Raw genomic sequence first — 19,747 nt, forward strand, 5'->3', positions numbered from 1 at the left:
AACCTTGACTCAAAACTCTAACCCTAACCCTAACTCTAACATTAACCCAACTGTAAAATTAACTCTATTGGTAACTCAAACCCTAAAACTAACCCTAATTCTAACCCTAACTCTAACTCTAGCTCTAGCTGTAACCCTAACTCTAACCATAACTCAAACTCAAACCCTAAACCTAACCCTAATCCTAACCCAAATTATAATGCTCTGTCTACCCCTAACTCAAACTATAACCCTAACCCTAACTCAAACTCTAACCCTAACTCATACTCTAACCCTAAACCTGACCCTAGCCCTAACCCTAACCTAGAACCTTACCCTAACCCTAACCCTAACCCTATCTATAACCCTAATCCTAACCCTAACTCTAATCCTAATCTTAACCCTAATTCTAATCCTAACACTAACCTTAACCCTACCCCTAACTCTAATCATAAATCTAACTCTACCATAATTAGAATCTAACCCTAACCCTAACCTTAACCCTAGCTCAAACCCTTACCCTAACTTTGTCCCTAACCATATATCTACGTATGACTATAACATTTTACATTACAATATCCCAAAAATAAAATATATATTTTTATCTAAATTAAACTCCTTATATTAAATTTAAAATAATATTTGACTCAAACCTTAACCGTAACCCTAACCTTAACCATGAGCATTACTCTAACCCTAACCTTAACCATAAACATAACTCTACACCTAACTCTAACCCTAATTCTAACTCTACCATAATTGGACTCTAATCCTATCCCTAACCCTAACTATAAGCATAACTCTAACCCTAGCCTTAACCATGAGCATAACTCTAACGTTAGCCTTACTATAACCCTAACACTAACCGTAATCATAACCATAACCATAACTCTAACCCTAACCTTAACCATGACCATAACAATAACCCTAACCTTAACCATAAACATAACTCTAATCTAAACCATAACCATAACTCTAACAATAACCATAACCATAACTCTATCCCTAGCCTTAACCATAGCTCAAACCCTAACCCTAACTCCAACCCTAACTCTAATGCTAACCCTAACCCTAATTCTATCCCTAAGGTTAACATTAACTATAATGGTAACTTTGTCCCTAACCATATATCTATGTATGACTATAACATTTTACATTACAATATCCCAAAAATAAAAAATATATTTTTAATCTATATTAAACTCCTTATATTAAATTTTTAAAAATATTTTGAAGCATAATTTTATACTAACTTCATACAACTCTAATTAAAAATTAATTAACAATTTTATAGTAACCTTATCAAAATAAAAAATAAAAAGTAAATATTTTTCCTATTGCGCCGCGACTGCCACTAGCTATATATACCTCTATATATATTACGCCGAGATTAATCGTTCTCGAGGCGCCTATTTTTATTTTCATTAATCCCAACTTCGATTAAAATAACTTTGGGATTAAATAAAAATAGGCGCCTCGAAAACGATTAATCTCGGTGTAATATATATAGAGGTATATATAGCTAGTTTATCAATTCTTTATATGATAATAATTATTCAATTTTTCCCCGCCTCTTATGCACAATCATTTGCATACGTAAAAGATATTTATCACTTTGTATGGTCGATTATAATCATGTTGAAAAGTGAGTATTTAATTTAGAAAAGTATGAGGTCACTTTCATCGTCCAATAATTCATGTTTCGATTCGCACGAAACTGGACAGGTTTAATTCGATAGTGAAGAATTATTGGAGATGGAATTCAATATAAGCTTGTCAGCATGATGTGAACAAGGGAGAGCCTGCATTCCTCTCTCATTAAAATAATGCAGAATTTATTTAGACGTGGTGCCTTTTCAAACTTGCATGGGAATCGGACGACCAAGTCTATGGGCAGATTGTGTCACGCCACAAAATTCCTTTTTAAAAACTTCCTAAAATTCCATATTTTTTAAACTTCTTAAAATTCCTTTTTTAATTCTACTTAAAATTCCTTTTTTAATTCTATACAACTCTATATAAGAAAGTGACATTTGTAAGAACCCATTTAACATGAGAATGAAAGTGTCAATGATTCACACAAAACAATCTATATTATGAAAATGAATGGTATATCGAATATACATTGCACCTAGGTAATTACCATAAGATGAAAAATAATTACTTTAATATTTCCAATTGTAAACATCATACACTAATGAGTGACCCTTAGAATAAAAGTTTTAAATAGTCAAAGTAGACTAACTTTTTGAAATTTAGTTGTTTCCTTAGTGTGTGGTATTTAAGGGTGAACCGTAATGCAGTGAATGTTAAATGCATTATTCATTCTCATGAGAGATGGAATCTTTTGAACTACTATTCATGAAACATGGATAAAGAGGTTTGACTCTTAATCTACATGATTAAATTGTGATAACAATATCATAGCTTTCATGAGGTAAAATATAGATTAGTTTTGGGTGCAAATAAGTACCACATTAGAAAACTTTAGATTATGGAATTGTTTCAAAAAAATTTGAAAAATATAAATTATTCACAATAGATATTTAATTAGTATATGATTGAGAATTTTAAGGTTTCCCTAATTTTAGCTTCTCAAAATTAATCGGTAAGGATATCCACATTCATGTTTTATTCATAATTAATATGGATGATATTATAGGATTTGCACTATATGATGTATTGTCATATTGAACAACCGCACCATTATTGCAAACAATTTGTGTCCTCATTTATCACTCTTTCTTGATTGTTTTCCAATTTCTATTCTCATGTAAAGAAAATATGATCTAGTCCTCATTTGGTTGATTATTATCTTTGGTAAAGTACATACATTTCACCCTAATGAATCTCTTGTTGAACTAAAGTTTTGATCTTGAAGATTGTTATGATTAGATACTTTTGGGTTCTTTTTGGGTGCAAAGTTAACATGCTATTTACCTCATAATTCACACTTATATATAACGAAAAATAAAACAAGAATTCATAAATGTATTTCTTCATTTTTTAATTTTATTTTCAAACGTCCATTTGTTTTGTAGAGAACTACTAAACTTTCCACTCACTTGTAGATATTTTATCTTACAAATCTCCCAACTGAGTCTATTGTGAAAACTGAATCTAAGCTATGTGGTAAAATAGGTTTTTTTAAAAATATTTATAGTAAACCTTCTTTGAAAGGAAGTTAAGTTGTTTATTTCTAACTTAATAGAAAATAAATCAAATTTGGTCACTTTTATGTTCACTTGTAGATCCAAACTTGTTCAAAAAGCTTAGATTATCTTAGTTGCTCCATCAAACTATGAGCTCCTTTTCAAATTAAAATGAGGTAATCGATACAGGATTTAATTGACCATGTATCTAGTAAATTGAAACCCCCTTCCATTAGGAAAGTGAGACATAATAGACAACATTACTTACACTAATAATATGTCTAGAGCACAATAAATGTCATCATTTAGCTCCATTTAAGCCTAAATTTGTAGATAAAGTCTACTAAGTATCACTCCATACTCCTTTAGGATCTCAAGTCCATCCATCTTGCTCCAGTTGTTTTATTTAGGTATCATGGAAAATATATATTTATTTTTTTCACAAAAAAAAATTAGAAAGCTTCATCTCCTCTGGTCTCTCTTTATATATCAATCAAGTGCATAAGGTTGATGAAGTGGTTTATAGTGAAGTGTCTTGGCTCAAAACCTATCTTCCGCTTTTCTCTATTTTCATAATTTTCCCCTCAATTACTAAAATTGTGTTACAAATTGATTTCCATTGTGATGATTGATCACAACAATGTAACAATATGATATATTACCTACATATCTATGATCTAAAATATTCTTTATTATGATAATTCACCACAATCATGTAGAGACTTGATAGATTATTGATGTCTCTAATTTTGAAAAGATGGGCCACTAAACTGCTAATCATTAGGTCTTTAATAGGAGGTCATCTTGAATGATATCATTGGCAATAGTTTGGATTATAGTTAGGGAACTATTATTTTAGGGAGTTGTCGTTTCTTTTAGTTGAAACCTTAAAAAAAAAGTTATAACTTCTATACTATGTGATTTATGGCTCCAAGTATTTTTTCCTTGTTATTATGGTTTGTTATGGTTTCAATGTAATTTTAGCGTTCTCTTATGAACTATTTGTGTATGATAATGTAAATAATTTTCCAATTATATTAGAAAGCTAGAATGTTTATTTCTATATATTTAATCATATTTCTCATTAGGTGTTAGTCATGGCAAAATGATGCTCTCCCCTAGTAATGATACCTTGGTTTATAAGATAAATTGTACATTTCATTATATTTGTTTATAGCTTTCATGAATGAATGAATATGTGTAAAGAGAGTTGATGTTAATAATGGGCATGAAGACGTTTGTCACGTTTATAGGAAAAGTCAGTCCTCACAAATGGTTCACACTAGTTTTCTTAAAGTGTTATACATAGTGTTCACTTTGAACAATCAGGAAAACATCAAACTACATTGTACTGCTATCCTTTACGAAACTAAATATTATAATAATAGAAATAAAATACTATTGTCTCCTTATCCTCATGGTTTGCTAGATCTATTTTATAATGATCCAACATGCGAAATGTTAGAGTTAGTTGAGCTGAAATGTAAATATCTTCACTTGTCCATTTATAAATAGAAGTCCCCGTGGACATACTTCATAAAATAGCTGACTCTTTACAAGATTTGACCATCTAACTTAACATCTTTATTTAGCCTTTAGTTAAGAAAGCAAACTGTTCACATACAACAATGCATAAAAACTTTGAAATTCAATTTTAGGTGCGAAGTCTCACCATGAAAAAAAAATAACTTTTTGACTGTTTCTTAGCTTCATCATATACTTAAGATCCTTGGTTTCATTGGTTGCATTGACTAAGATTCTCAGGCACATGCATAGTAAAGTTGGTATAAGTCATTTCTTAAAACTATGGCATGCATTTTTTGTGTGCATGTTGTATGTTATATGTGAATTCAAAAAATATATATGTGAAATCTTAAATGGGTTATGTTGGTTATGTGGGTTATGTGGAAGTTTTTATAAGTTGGTTGCAAGTATCCTTACACAAAGAAGGAAAAATATGAGTACATATATAATATTATTCAACTTTTGTTGAACTTTTGATAATGAGAATAACTTTTCTTCATTAAATCAATAATTAACATTGAATTCTAATTTGTCCAATGCTTATCCCTATTCTGATTTTGACAATCTTGAAACCAAACCATAGATCATGAACTTCATCGATAACATTGACCCCACCCCAAAGTACTTCATACACCAAACTCAACATCAACCAAGATGGTCCTTGAAAATATTTCTACCTCAAGCTCTTTTAAGGTTTCCTTTGACAACAACATCGAAATTAAGTTTGATCTTATTTACACTAGGGTGCTACCAAATACTATGATTGGTATTTGTTTCTCTAATATTTTTTCTACTTCCAAGCCATCTAAAACTAGGTCCACCATCATCTAACTCCTTCTCATCATACCCTTGATAGACCAACAATCTTTAGAATAGACCAAACCAACTATTTCTAGGGAGGTCTCAACAAGATCTCAAGCTTTAGAAGATGGTTTTTCCATATCCTAAAACACCCTTCTATTCCTTTCCAACAATAAAATATAGATAAAATGGTAGGAGCAACAAGCTAGATATACTGGAGACTAGGGTTTCCAATATTAAAATACTAATAATCCAAAAGAGCAGGGAAATTATGAGGCACTATCTAATTCATCCCCCATTTGTTCAAGAATGATTGCCAAAATTGTGTAGAAAAACTAAATTAAAGAAGCATATGGTCATTATCCCCACTATTACTTTGCAAAGAGAAATTTTGAAGGACCCTTGCACCTCAAAATTTGCAATTGATCCTTGTTCAAGACTGTTTGCTTCTAGGCCACCCAAAAGAAGGAAGTAGTTTTATCGAGGTTGCAATTATTTCATATAGCCTTACTAGCTATCACACATACAATGCTCATTCTAAAATAAGAGGAAATAAGTTGATTTCACTAAGATAGAACCATTGGTGTTTCATTTCTACATCTTTCTATTACACTTTCTTGAGATAGGAAAGCCTTCAATCTTATGTTGAATCTCCTTGCAAGCATCAAACATTCCTCCACGACCTCCTCAAGAGACATCCACCTTTATTGATCATGATCATCAATCATATAGTCTTTGGTTTGCCCAATTTGGATTATAAAAGGTTTTCTAAAGGTCATATGTGCAAGGATTTTCTTAAGGCAGTCTCACTCATCCAACTATTCCTCTAGAATTTCATGTATCCATGTTTTGTATATGACCAAGAGAGATTATGTCAAACATGCATACAACCCATCCACAATATTTTGGAAACACCAAAACGGTTGGGTAAATCACAAGAGGTTTTGATCATGTTTTCTAGAGCATATTGAGGACATTGGCTTGTAAACCTTTGCTCCACAATCCACCTTGCTTATCATGTATTTACCAGAGTAGAATGGCACCTAAAGATCATTTTGATATAAAAATGCACTACTAAAAATTTAATCTCAATATCCTTTTCATAAAATGTTCAGTAAAAAACAAGTTATTATATTATAATTCTATATGAAAATTTGTTATTGACAAAACTATCATAACCGACATTTATGATTTTTTGTGTTTCCAAACACTACAAGTTCAAGCTTGCAAGCACGCTGATCCAATATAAGTACAAAGGTTGAGAGTGTAATAACCTTGAACTTTGAACCTTAATAACAAAATGTTTCAATTACCATTCTAAATACATTACAACTATATTGATTTGATATTAATTATAATATTGTTTTTAAATAAAATAACTTTTTGAAATCACACAAGAATCTAATGTATTGTCAACGTATCCGCACTAGAGATAACTCTCACCCATTAAACCATACCCTCCCCCACCCCAACGTAACGATTACGTGTAAAGGCTGCATGTTAATGAGGAGCATGAAGAATTCCTGTCACATTTACTTTAAACAATTAAGAGGACTTGATCACATTATAAGCCCGTGGCTATACAGCCACGAAAATACACTTCCTTTACATTGCTTTTTCAAACTTAAAAAAAAAATTCTAAGTCCTCTCCTTCGTAAGGAAGTGCATTTTCGTGGCTGTATAGACGTCGCCACATTATAAGCTTTTGCCAAAAGGTTAAAAACCGCATCTTTGCTTTGAATAATCAGTAGAACTTGGTCACGATTTCTTCTACCTAAAATGAAGCGTAATACTTAGAAACAAAAGATATCGTACCAATAAAAAAAGAAAATCATCCTCTTCTTATATACAAAGTCTGTTAGAGTTGTTTTAAATATTAGCCTGCGTGCGAAATGATGGAGTTTATTGAGCTGAAATGTAAATATCAGATTCTTTATATGATAATAATTATTCCCCTCCTCTTTACAAGATTTGACCATCTGAGTTAAACAGTTTCCTTTGGCCTTAAGTAGAGCTATTTAAATAAAATATATTTTAATCTAAATTAAGCTTTGACATTCAACTATAGGTACAAATCTTACTGTGTCAAAAAATAGTGTTGACTGTTTCTTGGCTTCGTCATATGCTTAAGCTCTTGGTTCAGTGTGGAGAATCAAACAAATAATATTCTTATGCACATGCACGATCATGTTAGTAAAGTCATTTGCATAGGCAATTAACGATGTTTATCTCCTTGTATAGTCGATTATAAAAATGTTGAAAAGTGGGTATCTGAATCAGAAAAGTATGGGGTCACTTTCATCGTCCAATAATTCATGTTATCATCGCATCTCATGTTTCGATTCTCACGAAACTGAACAGGTTTAATTCGTTGGTCAAGAATTATTGGAGGTGGAATTCAATATAAGCGTGACAGCATGATGTGAACAAGGGAGAGCCTTCATTCTTTCTCATTAATATAATGCAGACTTTATTTAGTTTGGACAAGCTGCTTTGTCAAACTTGCATGGGAATCGGACGGCCACGTCTATGGGCAGATTGTGTCACGCCACAAAATTCCTTTTTTAACTCTATACAAGAAAGTGCCATTTGTAAAGTGCCAATGACTCACAACAAACAATTTATCATGAGAAAGAAAGAATGGCATACTGAATAAAATCATCATTAGATGGAAAATAATCACTTAAATAGTTTCAATTGTAACCATCATAAACTAACGACTTATTCTTAGGGTAAAAGTGTTTAATAGTTAAAGTTGACTAACATTTTTTAAGTTTAATTTTTTCTTAATGTGTGGTATTTAAGGGTGGCTCTCAAAACTAGTGAATGTTAATTGTAGTGCTCACTCTCATAAGAGATAGAATCATTTGAACTAGTACTCATGAAACACGGGTAAACACGTTTGACTCTAAATTTACATGATTGAATTACCATAACAATATCATAATTTTTATGACATCATGTATACAGTTACTAGCAGGTATAAATAAGTACCACATTAGGAAAAATTAGATAATAGAATTGTTTCAAAAAACTACGGAAAATCTAAATTATTCGTAGTACATATTTAATTATGTATATGATTGAAAATTTTAAGATTTCCCATGCTTTGGCTTCTCAAAAAAATTTAGTAAGGCTATCCATATTCATGTTTTACTCATAATTAATATGGATGCTATTATAGGATTTTCACTATATGATGCATTTTCATATTGAACAACCACACCTTTATCACAAGCAATTTGTGTCCTTATTTGTGTTGTCCAATTTCTATTCTCGCACGAAGTAAATGTGATCTAGTCCTCATTTTGATTATTATTATCTTTGTAAAAGTACATACATGTCACCCTAAAGAATCTCTTGTTGAACTAAAGTTTTGATCCTGAGGCTTGTTATGATTAGATACTGTTGGATTCTTTTTGGGTGCAAAGTATGATGAAGGTACGGCTTTGATACCACTTGATGAAGGTACGCTCTGATACCACTAATGTAGAGCCATACCACCCTTACCCACTCACAATCAAGAAAGCAACAATATGGAGACCAATAAAAAAATTGCTTCACAAGAAATTTTATTATACTTGAAAATTCAATAGCAATTACAATAACATTTTTCCAAGATCTCTCAAGATCCAATCCAAACCCAAGCTAGTCCAGATCCACACTCTGGTAGAAACCTCTAAGATCTCAACTTGTGCTCGCAAGCCACCAAGCAACCTCCTCGTTTCTAAACCGCAGCCACTAGCTCTTCTCCAAACCTAATCCAAGATCCAAGTGTAAACTGCCTCACATTCGGCGCTCGGTCTACACACTCACAAGTCTATCACAATCCTGCTGTAAACTGCCTCACATTCGGCGCTCTGTCCATAGACTCGGGAAAACTCACTCTTCACTTCCTCCTTCTCTTTCACACTTTCCAGCTTCACACCTTGAAGCTTTCACACTTTCTAGCTTCTACTTCTCAAGCTTCCCCCTTGAGCTTGATTAGAAATGCTCATATGCCTTGCTTAAATAGGCACTTCTAACCCAAGACATTACAAACACAACCAATGTGGGATAAAAGGTAAATACAACTATCTTTAAATAAATATTAGATTCCCACCCAAATAAAACTAAGCACCCAGCAAATATTAAATACATGATTTATCCAAAACCTTCTAGAATTTCCACCTACACACCTCGATTAATGTAATGACAACTATTTTTCTTATTTTTCTATTTTATGCCACCTATGCACCTCAAAAATAGAAATTCCTCTTTTTTTCTTTTTCTCCTTTTTCCCTTTTTATTTATTTATTATTTCTCCAATTTTCATTTTTTTTTTTTTTTCCATGCAAGATGCTCCTGCATCAAAGTAACACACTATTTTTCTCATAATTCACACTTATATATGACTACAAATGAAACAAGAATTCATAAAGGTTTTTCTTCATTTTTTAATTCTATAGTTCAACGGTCCATTTGTTTTGTAGATAGCTATTAAACTTTCCACTCACTTGTAGATATTTTGTCTTACAAATATCCCAACTGAATCTATTGTGGAAATTGAATCTAAGATATGTGATAAAATACTTTGTTTCAAAAAATATTTCTAGTAAACCTTCTTTGGAAGGAAGTGAAGTTGTTTCTTTCTAACTTAATAGAAAATAAATCAAATTTGGTTTCTTTTGTGTTCACTTGTAGATCCAAACTTGTTTGAAAAGCTTAGATTACCTTAGTTGTTCCATCAAACTATGATCTCCTTTTGCAATTAGAATGAGGTAATCTATACATGATTTACTTGACCATGTATCTAGTAAATTGAAACCCCCCTCCATTAACAAAGTGAGACATAATAGATAGCATCATGTACTCTAATAGTATTTTTGGAGCACAATAAAGGTCATCATTTAGTTCCATTTAAGCCTCAATTCACACATAAAGTATACTAATGATCACTCCATACTCCTTTAGGATCTCAAGTGTATTCATATTGCTTCAAATTTTTTATTTAAGTATCATGTCAAATATGTTTTTTTTCATAATAAAATAATTAGAAAGCTACATCTTCTTGGGTCTCTCCTTATTTATCAATCAATGCATATAGTTACTGAAGTGGTTTATAGTGATGTATCTTAGCTCAAAGCCTATCCTAACCTTTACTCTATTTTCCTACTTTTCCTCTCAATTACTAAAATTGTATTATAGATTGTTTATCATTTGATGATTGATCACAACCATGTAGCAATATGATAGATTGCCTACACCTCTATATTCTAAAATGTTCTCTATTATGATAAATCACCACAATCATGTAGAAACTTGATAGTTATTGATGTGTCTAATTTTGAAAAGATGGGCCATTAAACTACTAATCATCCTCTTTAATGGGAGGTCATCTTGAATGATATTTTTGGTAATGGTTTAGATTATAATTATAAAACTATTACTTTAAGGAGTTGTTGCTTCAATATGTTGCATCCATGAAACAAAATTATAATTTCTATACTATGAGATTTATGGCCTCAAATATTTCTCCCTTGTTATGGTTTCAATGTAATTTTAGTTTTCTCTTATGCATTGCTTGTGTTGAATGTTCTATTTTTCATTAATATTGACTGACTATAAGAACTATTTGAATTTTAATGGTATTAATGATTTCAAGATGTAAAATTGAAAAATAATTTACTCCCTCCTCTCAATATTATAGTATATTTAACAATAGATTATTGTGAGAATAAATAGATAATTTTTATAATTAATATCATTTAATTAACAAAAATGCTTGGAAGAAAAATATTATTTCCTTAACATCACTCTTTATTTATACAATGTCTTAGTGTATTTATACGATGGATGTTATTTTTTAAATGTTCAATATGGGCCATGATAATGCAGAGAATTTTTTAGTTATATTGGAAATGTAGAATGTTTATTTCTATATATTTAATCATATATTCAACTAGGTGTTATTGGTGGCAAAATGATCTTCTCTCCTAGTGATGATACCTTGGCTTATAAGATAAAGTGTACAATTCACAATATTCGCTTATAGCTTCTATGAATGAATGCAAATGTTTTTCAATTATTACTTTAGAATCGATTGTGTAAGAGTTTTTTCAGTAACATTTCGGATGACACACCAGGATCCACTATCACATGAAATAGAGAAGCAAAAGAAGAAAATGAAATATGTTGGAGACGACAACTCTCTAAAAATGAGGTTTGAAGAGATGAGAGAAAGGTCAACATTAGATCACAAGATGTCAAAGAGAGTCAAAAAGTGGAGAACCAAAAAAAGAGAAATCGAAACCCAAGACAAACAATTAAAAACACCAAATAAAAGAGACAACAATATAAGAAATAGAAAATACATAGGGAGAGAGAAAACTAGCTAAATAAGTAAATTGTTAGGAAAGAACAAACACTAAATAAATAGTGAAGTATATATAAGTGTGTGTATAAAGAGGTGATGTTAATCACGGGAACGAAGACGTTGACAGGAAAAGTCAGTCCTCACAAATGGTTCACACGACCTTTATTAAAATGTTATACGCATTGTTTAATTTGAACAATCAGGAAAACGTCAAACTACACTCTGCCGCTATCCTCTATGAAACTAAATATAATAATAATAATAATATAAATAAAATAATATATAATAATAATATAATAGAAATAAAATAATGATAAAGATACCATTGTCTTCTTATCCTCGTAGTTTGGCAGATCTATTTTAACAATGAGCCGAAATGTTAATATCTTGACTTATCTGTTTATAACTAGAAGTTCCTGTGGACATACTTCACAAAATAGCTGACTCTTTACAAGATTTGACCATCTGACTTATCAGCTTTCTTTTGTCAACGTAAATTAATTACACCGTCGGCACCGACCAAGATGATTCTAGAGTTGCGGCCATCTCTCCAACTTCCAACTACTCTCATTAAATATACAACCAAATTTATCTCTAGAAAGATCTGTAAATTTATTATTCATTCAGCTATAAATAGACTTCCTGGGCCTGGAGTTCTCAGCGCTCATTTCCTGAGCTTTCTGCTGTGTTAATCTCTGTCTTTGTTCATCTCTGTCTTTGTTCATGGTATCAGAGCAGCGTTTGAATGTCGCAGTGCTGAATCCTCGTCATCCGTGGATTCACTTTCACTCTCATCACTCCCCTCAGAAGAATCATTCTCTTCTCCCTCATTATTCTCAGTGCGGTGGCAAGGCGGTGTTTGAATTTGCAGGAGTTAGTTTTGATTGGATTGAATCCGTCTGCTACGAGTTTGGGACTTTTGGCTTCCAACTGCCTATCTTTGGAGAGGTTGGCTCTTTGTGGTAGTGATACAATTGGTGATATCGAGATCAGTTGCATTGCTGCTAAGTGTGTTGCTTTGAAGAAGCTTTGTATTAAGGGATGCCCTGTATCGGATAAGGGGATCGAGTCTTTGATTGGTGATTTTTTTTTTTTTTTTTTTTTGCTATGTGAATTGAGGGAGATTGCTGTTATAAATCTACATGCTCTACAAGCTGCTATTGGAGTTAAGTGTTTCCTTGCATTGTTGAAGTTGGCATCATAAAGTGCTGAAGAAAACAAGATCTGTTGCAGCCATTCCTGGAGGAGCAGAAATTATTACTGGTCAAAGAGGTACGTATTGCAGGATAAAAGAGTATAGTGTTGTGTGGGGCTGTAATGCTTATTGTTTTTTTTGCGTGCTTCAAGTTGTGTGGATGTGTTAAAGAGTTATAGAAAGAGGGTAAATTTGTGTGGAAAAGACAAATTTGATAAACCTTTTTTAAAATCCTTGTTTGATTGGTTCATAAGAAGGCCAATATCAAGGCGTGGTCTTTGCTAGATGCTTGATGCTTCTATGATTATGTGCATGTGTGTTGGTAATTGATTGGAAAATTAACTATGGCTGGTGAGATGTCTAATCTTGTGGTTAGTGAAAAATTGGATGGTTCAAATTATGCTAATTGGAAATGTGAGATGGAGTTAATTTTACAAATGAAAGATTTATGGGAACTAGTCATAGAAGAAGAACCTGAGGATCAAGATAAACTTAATAAATGGAATAAAAAAGATATGAATGCACGTGCTACACTTTTGTGGCAAATTAGTCCAGGGATTAGGCCTCATGTTCAAGGTTTAAAAACAACAAAGGCAATATGGGAAACTTTACAAACAATGTATGAAAGAACAAGTAAGTTAAAAGCAATGGATATTAAGAGGCAATTAACTCATTTGAAAATGAAAGAAGGAGATAGCATGAATGATCATATTGCTAGATTGAAAAACTTAAGAAATCAGCTTGCAATGATGAAGGTTGAGTACAAAGATGATGAAATCATAGAATTTTTAATTGAAAGTCTTCCAGAGGAGTATAATAATTTCATTCGCACTTTAGAATTAACTGAAAAATTTGAAAATATAAAATTGCAAGAAGTCTATGGTGCTTTGTTAAATGAAGAAGAAAGGCTTCACAAGTTTACAAGTGAGTCTAGCAAGAGTCAAGCATTTGTAGCTAGAGGGAAATACAAGTATTATAATCAAGAAAGAACATATCAAAATCAAAGACCTAATCAAGGGAATCAATATAGAAATAATCAAAGACAATGGTCTCAACAAAGAGATAATCAAAATAGGAAAAATTATCAAAGGCCACAAAATGAAGGGAGAAATTACAATAATAATCTCAAAGGAGCAAATACTATCAAATGTTTCAAGTGTGGAAAAGAAGGGCATAAAAGTGATCAATGTTTTAAATGGCAAAAGAGATTTAATCAAAGAAGGCAATCAAATTTTGTTCAAGAAGAGGGTGATCATCATATAATGATAGCTTCTTTGGCTGCTCAAGGTGATTCAAGTAATGCATGGTATATTGATTCAGGAGCTAGCCAACATCTAACTCACAACAAAAATATTTTTAGCTCTTTAGAAGCAACAAGAGGTGCAAAAATATTTCTTGGTGATGATAGTTCACATGACATAGAAGGAATAGGTACAATTTCAATGAAAGGTAATGATGGTAAAAATTTAGAGATAACTAATGTGAATTTTGTACCTAGATTGGCTAAAAATCTTCTATCAGTGAGTCAAATAACTCAACATGGATATAAGGTGGAGTTTTATTCAGATAAGTGTTTAATCAAGAATATTAATGATGGATACAAAATAGTTGCTAGAGGAGTTGAGAATGATGGACTATATAAATTTCAAGCTAGTGTTGCTAAGAAGGCTTATATCACTACAAAACCATCCTTAAGTGAGTTATGGCATCAAAGGTATGGTCATTTAAATTATCAAAGTTTGGCTATGCTTTCAAAGATGAATATGGTTGATGGATTACCTTGGATAAAATTAAAAACAAATGTGTGTGAAGGATGCATGGTTGGTAAACAACATAGAGACACTTTTGAGAGGTCTACATGGAGAGCAAAGAAAAGTCTAGAACTTATCCATAGTGATTTGTGTGGTCCTATGAATCCAACATCAAAGGGAGGAGCTAGGTATATCTTGACATTTATTGATGATTTTTCAAGGAAATTTTGGGTTTATTTCTTGAGACAAAAGGATGAAGTGTTTAACAAATTTGAAATATTTAAAGCTCTTGTGGAAAATGAAAGTGGAAATAAGATTAAGAGAATTAGGACTGACAATGGTGGAGAATATGTAAACAATAGGTTCAAATCATTTTGTGATCTTCATGGGATCAAAAGAGAGATGACTAATAGATATACTCCTCAACAAAATGGTATTGCTGAAAGGAAGAATAGGACTTTAGTGGAAATGGCACGTTGTATGCTACAATCTAAGAATCTTCCTTTGTCTTTATGGGCTGAAGCTATTAATACTGCATCTCATGTTTTGAATAGATCTCCTACAAATGTTTTGCAAAACATTACTCCTGAAGAAGCTTGGAGTGGAAGAAAACCTAATGTTAAATATTTTAGAGTGTTTGGATGTGAAGCCTATGCCCATGTACCGGATGAGATAAGAGAAAAGAAATTTGATAAGAAAAGCATTAAGTGCATCTTTGTGGGGTATGATGACCAAAGGAAAGGATATAGGTTGTATGATCCTAGTGTGGAAGATGTGTTTACAAGTAGGGATGTCAAGTTTAATGAAGGGTTTGATGATATGCCAATATCCACTCCTATTCCAAACGTGGCCATTGAGAATCATGAAGATCCTAATGATTTTGAAACTGGTGAAAAGGAACCCTTTGACATGAATGAAGAATCTAGTCCTTCCCCAAAGACCAAGAGTATTCAAGAAATTTATCAAAGGACTCATCAAATTAATTATGCTCTAATGACCACCATAATGAAAACTAATGATCCTCAAGCATATGAAGAGGCCAAAGGAAAACATGAATGGGAAAAAGCTATGAAAAATGAGTATGATTCCTTGATAAAGAACAACACTTGGGAATTGGTAGAGTTGCCAAAAGGTAAGAATGTGGTTAACAATAAGTGGGTTTATAAGACCAAGTTCAAGTCAGATGGGAGTATTGAGAAACATAAGGCAAGACTTGTAGCCAAAGGGTATTCACAAAAAGAAGGGATAGATTATACAGAAACTTTTGCCCCAGTAGCAAAAATTAGTACTGTCAGAGTTATTATAGCATTAGCAGCTCATTTTAAGTGGCCTTTACACCAAATGGATGTTAAAAATGCATTTTTGAATGGTGAAATTGATGAAGAGATTTATATGACTCAGCCACAAGGATTTGAAATACAAGGGAAAGAACATTTGGTTTGCAAATTAAGGAAGTCTTTATATGGTCTCAAACAGGCTCCAAGGGCTTGGTATGCTAAAATTGATGAATATTTTCAAATTCAAGGCTTCCATAATAGTCCTCATGATCCAAATTTGTATGTAAAGGAATTTGCTGGTGGTGATATCATAATCATTGTGCTTTATGTCGATGATCTTATTATCACAGGACATAGCATGGATAAAATAAATAACATAAAGTTAAGCTTGCAAAATACATTTGAGATGACAGATCTTGGTTTTCTACACTATTTTCTTGGTATACAATTATGGCAAAAGGATGATGGACTTTATCTTTCTCAAACTAAGTATGCCCTAGACATATTGAAGAGGTTTCAAATGACAGATTGTAAAAGTGTATCTACTCCAATTGCTCCGGGGTTGAAATTAAGCAAGGACATGGAAGGTGAAGATGTTGATCCTACCTTATATAGGCAATTGGTTGGTAGTCTTGTATATTTAACACACACTCGTCCTGATATTTCTTTTGCAGTTAGTGTGGTTTCCAGATTTTTGAGCTCACCTAAAGTCCCACATTGGATAGCCGCTAAAAGAATACTAAGATATGTGAAAGGGACTTTAACGATGGGCATCTATTATTCATTTCATGGAGATATTTCCCTTATTGGCTATTCAGATTCTGATTGGGCAGGATGCATTGATGATCGTAAGTCCACTACAGGTTATATTGTCTATCTTGGTGCAGGTCCCGTTTCTTGGTGCAGTAAAAAGCAGTCTACCATAGCTCTATCCACTACAGAAGCTGAATATACTGCAGCAAATGAAGCAGCAAAAGAAATCACTTGGCTACGAGCTATCCTATCAGTTCTTCAGCAACATCATGCAGGGCCTTCTCTACTTCATTGTGACAATCAAAGTGCCATATCATTGTCTAAGAATCCAGTGTTCCATGCTCGCACCAAACATATTGAAGTCTATCATCATTATATCAGGCATCTCCTCCAACAACAGGTGATTCATCTTCAATATTGCAAGACCGAAGACCAGATTGCTGATTTATTCACCAAGGCTTTAAGTGAAGCAAAGTTTGTATATCTTCGACATCTTTTGGGCTTAAGAGCAGTAACATAATTATCTCTTGGTTGTCATTCAGGGGGGATTCTTATGAATTCCAACCATTGTATTTAGGAGATAACTGATTGTAAATGGGTACCTAACAAGGCTTTAGGCCGGGACCCATCATATATAGATTATGGGGGGATATTTAGATAGTAGATTTTAGTATAGCTATTGTAATTAATTTAGGGGGGATGTCAACGTAAATTAATTACACCGTCGGCACCGACCAAGATGATTCTAGAGTTGCGGCCATCTCTCCAACTTCCAACTACTCTCATTAAATATACAACCAAATTTATCTCTAGAAAGATCTGTAAATTTATTATTCATTCAGCTATAAATAGACTTCCTGGGCCTGGAGTTCTCAGCGCTCATTTCCTGAGCTTTCTGCTGTGTTAATCTCTGTCTTTGTTCATCTCTGTCTTTGTTCATCTTTAGCCTTCAGTGAAGAAAGCAGACTGTTTAAATACAACAGTTCATGAAACTTTGACATTCAATTTTATGTAGGAAGTCTCACTATGACAAAAATACAGTGTTGACTGTTTCTTAGCTTCCTCGTATGCTTAAGCTCGTGGTTTCATTGATTACATTGAATAAGATTCTCATGTATGGTAAAATTGGTAAATTCATTTCTTAGAAATAAGCACATTCTTTGCTTTGTATAATTGAATTGCTGAGCTAATTTCATTTAGTGAAGATAACTGTGTGCCCATTTTATTAGTTATATAATTGAATATTATATTATTAAAACATATATGTATATGTTAAAAATTATGTCATGATTAAATTCAAGTGATGAGTATAATAATATGTTATATACTATATTGCCCATAGCTTATTGTATTCATTGTGTGAATTTATTTTTTTGATATTTAAGATTGAACTGTATGATACATTATCAAAAATACGAAAGCAACAAAATAAGTGAATGGAATGTTATATACTTTTTAAAGTAATTGTCAAAGATTCTACATTAAAAGTATGAATTTTTGGGACTTTTAGTAATGTTTTGGATCACATTCTTTGATTTATTCATGATTTTTACATACTCTTGACTTTTATTCTGATGATAGATTTTACAGAGTGTGATCTAAAATATTGATATAAAAAACATAATCAAAATCAGAAATTTGTACTCTTAATGCAAATAGAATATAAAAATCTGATAAGATTGTCAAAGAACCTTTAGTCTATTGGTAAAGTTGAATGACTCACAAAGAACTCAAACTAATTGAAAACTTTAAACCAAAAGAAATAAAATTAAAACATACCCAATACTAAAAATTAAAACATACCCAAAACAGAATACAAAATGAGATGAAAGATTGTACCCAAAACAGATTCAAAACACAAACATCGCCAACATACATTTATGAATCAAATAATATACAACTCTAGTACTAATAGCCGTACAATAGCGCCCAAATAATCTCTACAAAAATACCAAAATTAACATACCATGACAGATTTTCACAGAATTTAAAGTGATATGATCTTCGAATTACAAATGTTATTTAGTGGTAGAGGGAAGCTCGCTGTGCACGATATCTCATAATTCCACTGTAGAGAGCAACTCTGTTCGCTGGAATGTTGTGCTCTGCTTTCTCAGGCCGGCAAGTAGTCTTGGCCGGACGGTATATTTCACCACCAGTGTCAAGAGGCTCCACAACATCTGCTGCGAAATGGACCCTTTTCTTCCTTTTATTCTTTTTCTCTGGAGAACATATCAAACAAACAAGAAAATTAAGAGGCTCGCACTTATGCAGAAGTGGAAGGAGGAGGAGGAGATTAAAGAAATTTTAAAACCTACCTGAAGAAAGACACGATCTTATGGTTGTTGATGCTGTTGAAGTTATAAGTTTTCTGGGTACGACCAGATTTTTGTAATGGCGGCCTAAAATGAGGAGCGCCGCAATGGCCGCGAGTGTTCCAATTCCTGCACTAGTTGTTGTCCTCACCATTATTGAAACTTACTTTGCATTCCAAGTGCACTGTTTATGAGTTGATATCAATAATTCATATTTATCATCGTATCTAATGTCTCGATTCTCACGAAACCCACGCGACTGATTTAACTCGTTGGGCAGGAATTATTGGACATGGATGATGTTAAGAGGGAGATTTCTCATTAAAATAATGCGGACTTTATTTGGACGTGCTGCTTTTTCAAACTTACATGGGAGTCGGACGACCAGGTCTCTTTTTTAATTCGGCACAAGGAAAAGCGATTCTTGACCATATGGCACTAGGATGTAGGAGTTGCTAAAACGAGAGTAAGCAGGCACAACTTGCACATTTAGTAGTTGGGTGTGTTGTAATGAATGTTGTAGATGGTAAAAATATTCAATTTGGTTTCTCGTGTCCTTTAGTTCAGAATGAAGTATGATTTTTCTTTGTTCAGGAAGAACTCAACTAACCAAAGTAAATAGAAATGGTAGTTAGAAGAAAGGAA

General features: G+C 32.5%; 1 protein-coding gene across 1 annotated transcript; it reads right to left on the reverse strand.

The window, feature by feature from the left end:
• Positions 1 to 18,636: 18,636 nt before the first annotated feature.
• LOC149552796 (uncharacterized) lies at positions 18,637 to 19,416 on the reverse strand. The gene is made up of 2 exons (XM_089789812.1): positions 19,106 to 19,416; positions 18,637 to 19,009 (listed from the first exon to the last, which is right to left on the reverse strand). The coding sequence occupies exons 1-2, from the start codon at positions 19,254 to 19,256 to the stop codon at positions 18,810 to 18,812; spliced, it is 351 nt and encodes a 116-aa protein (XP_089645938.1). The 5' UTR covers positions 19,257 to 19,416; the 3' UTR covers positions 18,637 to 18,809.
• Positions 19,417 to 19,747: the final 331 nt, after the last annotated feature.

The sequence above is a fragment of the Cupressus sempervirens genome, chromosome 6 (assembly GCF_028749045.1).
Source record: "Cupressus sempervirens isolate cs-2001-9-10 chromosome 6, ASM2874904v1, whole genome shotgun sequence".
Taxonomy (NCBI): Eukaryota; Viridiplantae; Streptophyta; class Pinopsida; order Cupressales; family Cupressaceae; genus Cupressus; species Cupressus sempervirens.

What these genes read in the sequence shown, in the direction of transcription:
- LOC149552796 (XM_089789812.1), bottom strand. Translation starts at nt 19,256, where the DNA reads ATGGTGAGGACAACAACTAGTGCAGGAATTGGAACACTCGCGGCCATT. An exon ending in AAGATCGTGTCTTTCTTCAG is followed by an intron (nt 19,010 to 19,105) that starts GTAGGTTTTAAA and finishes TATGTTCTCCAG; the next exon opens with AGAAAAAGAATAAAAGGAAG.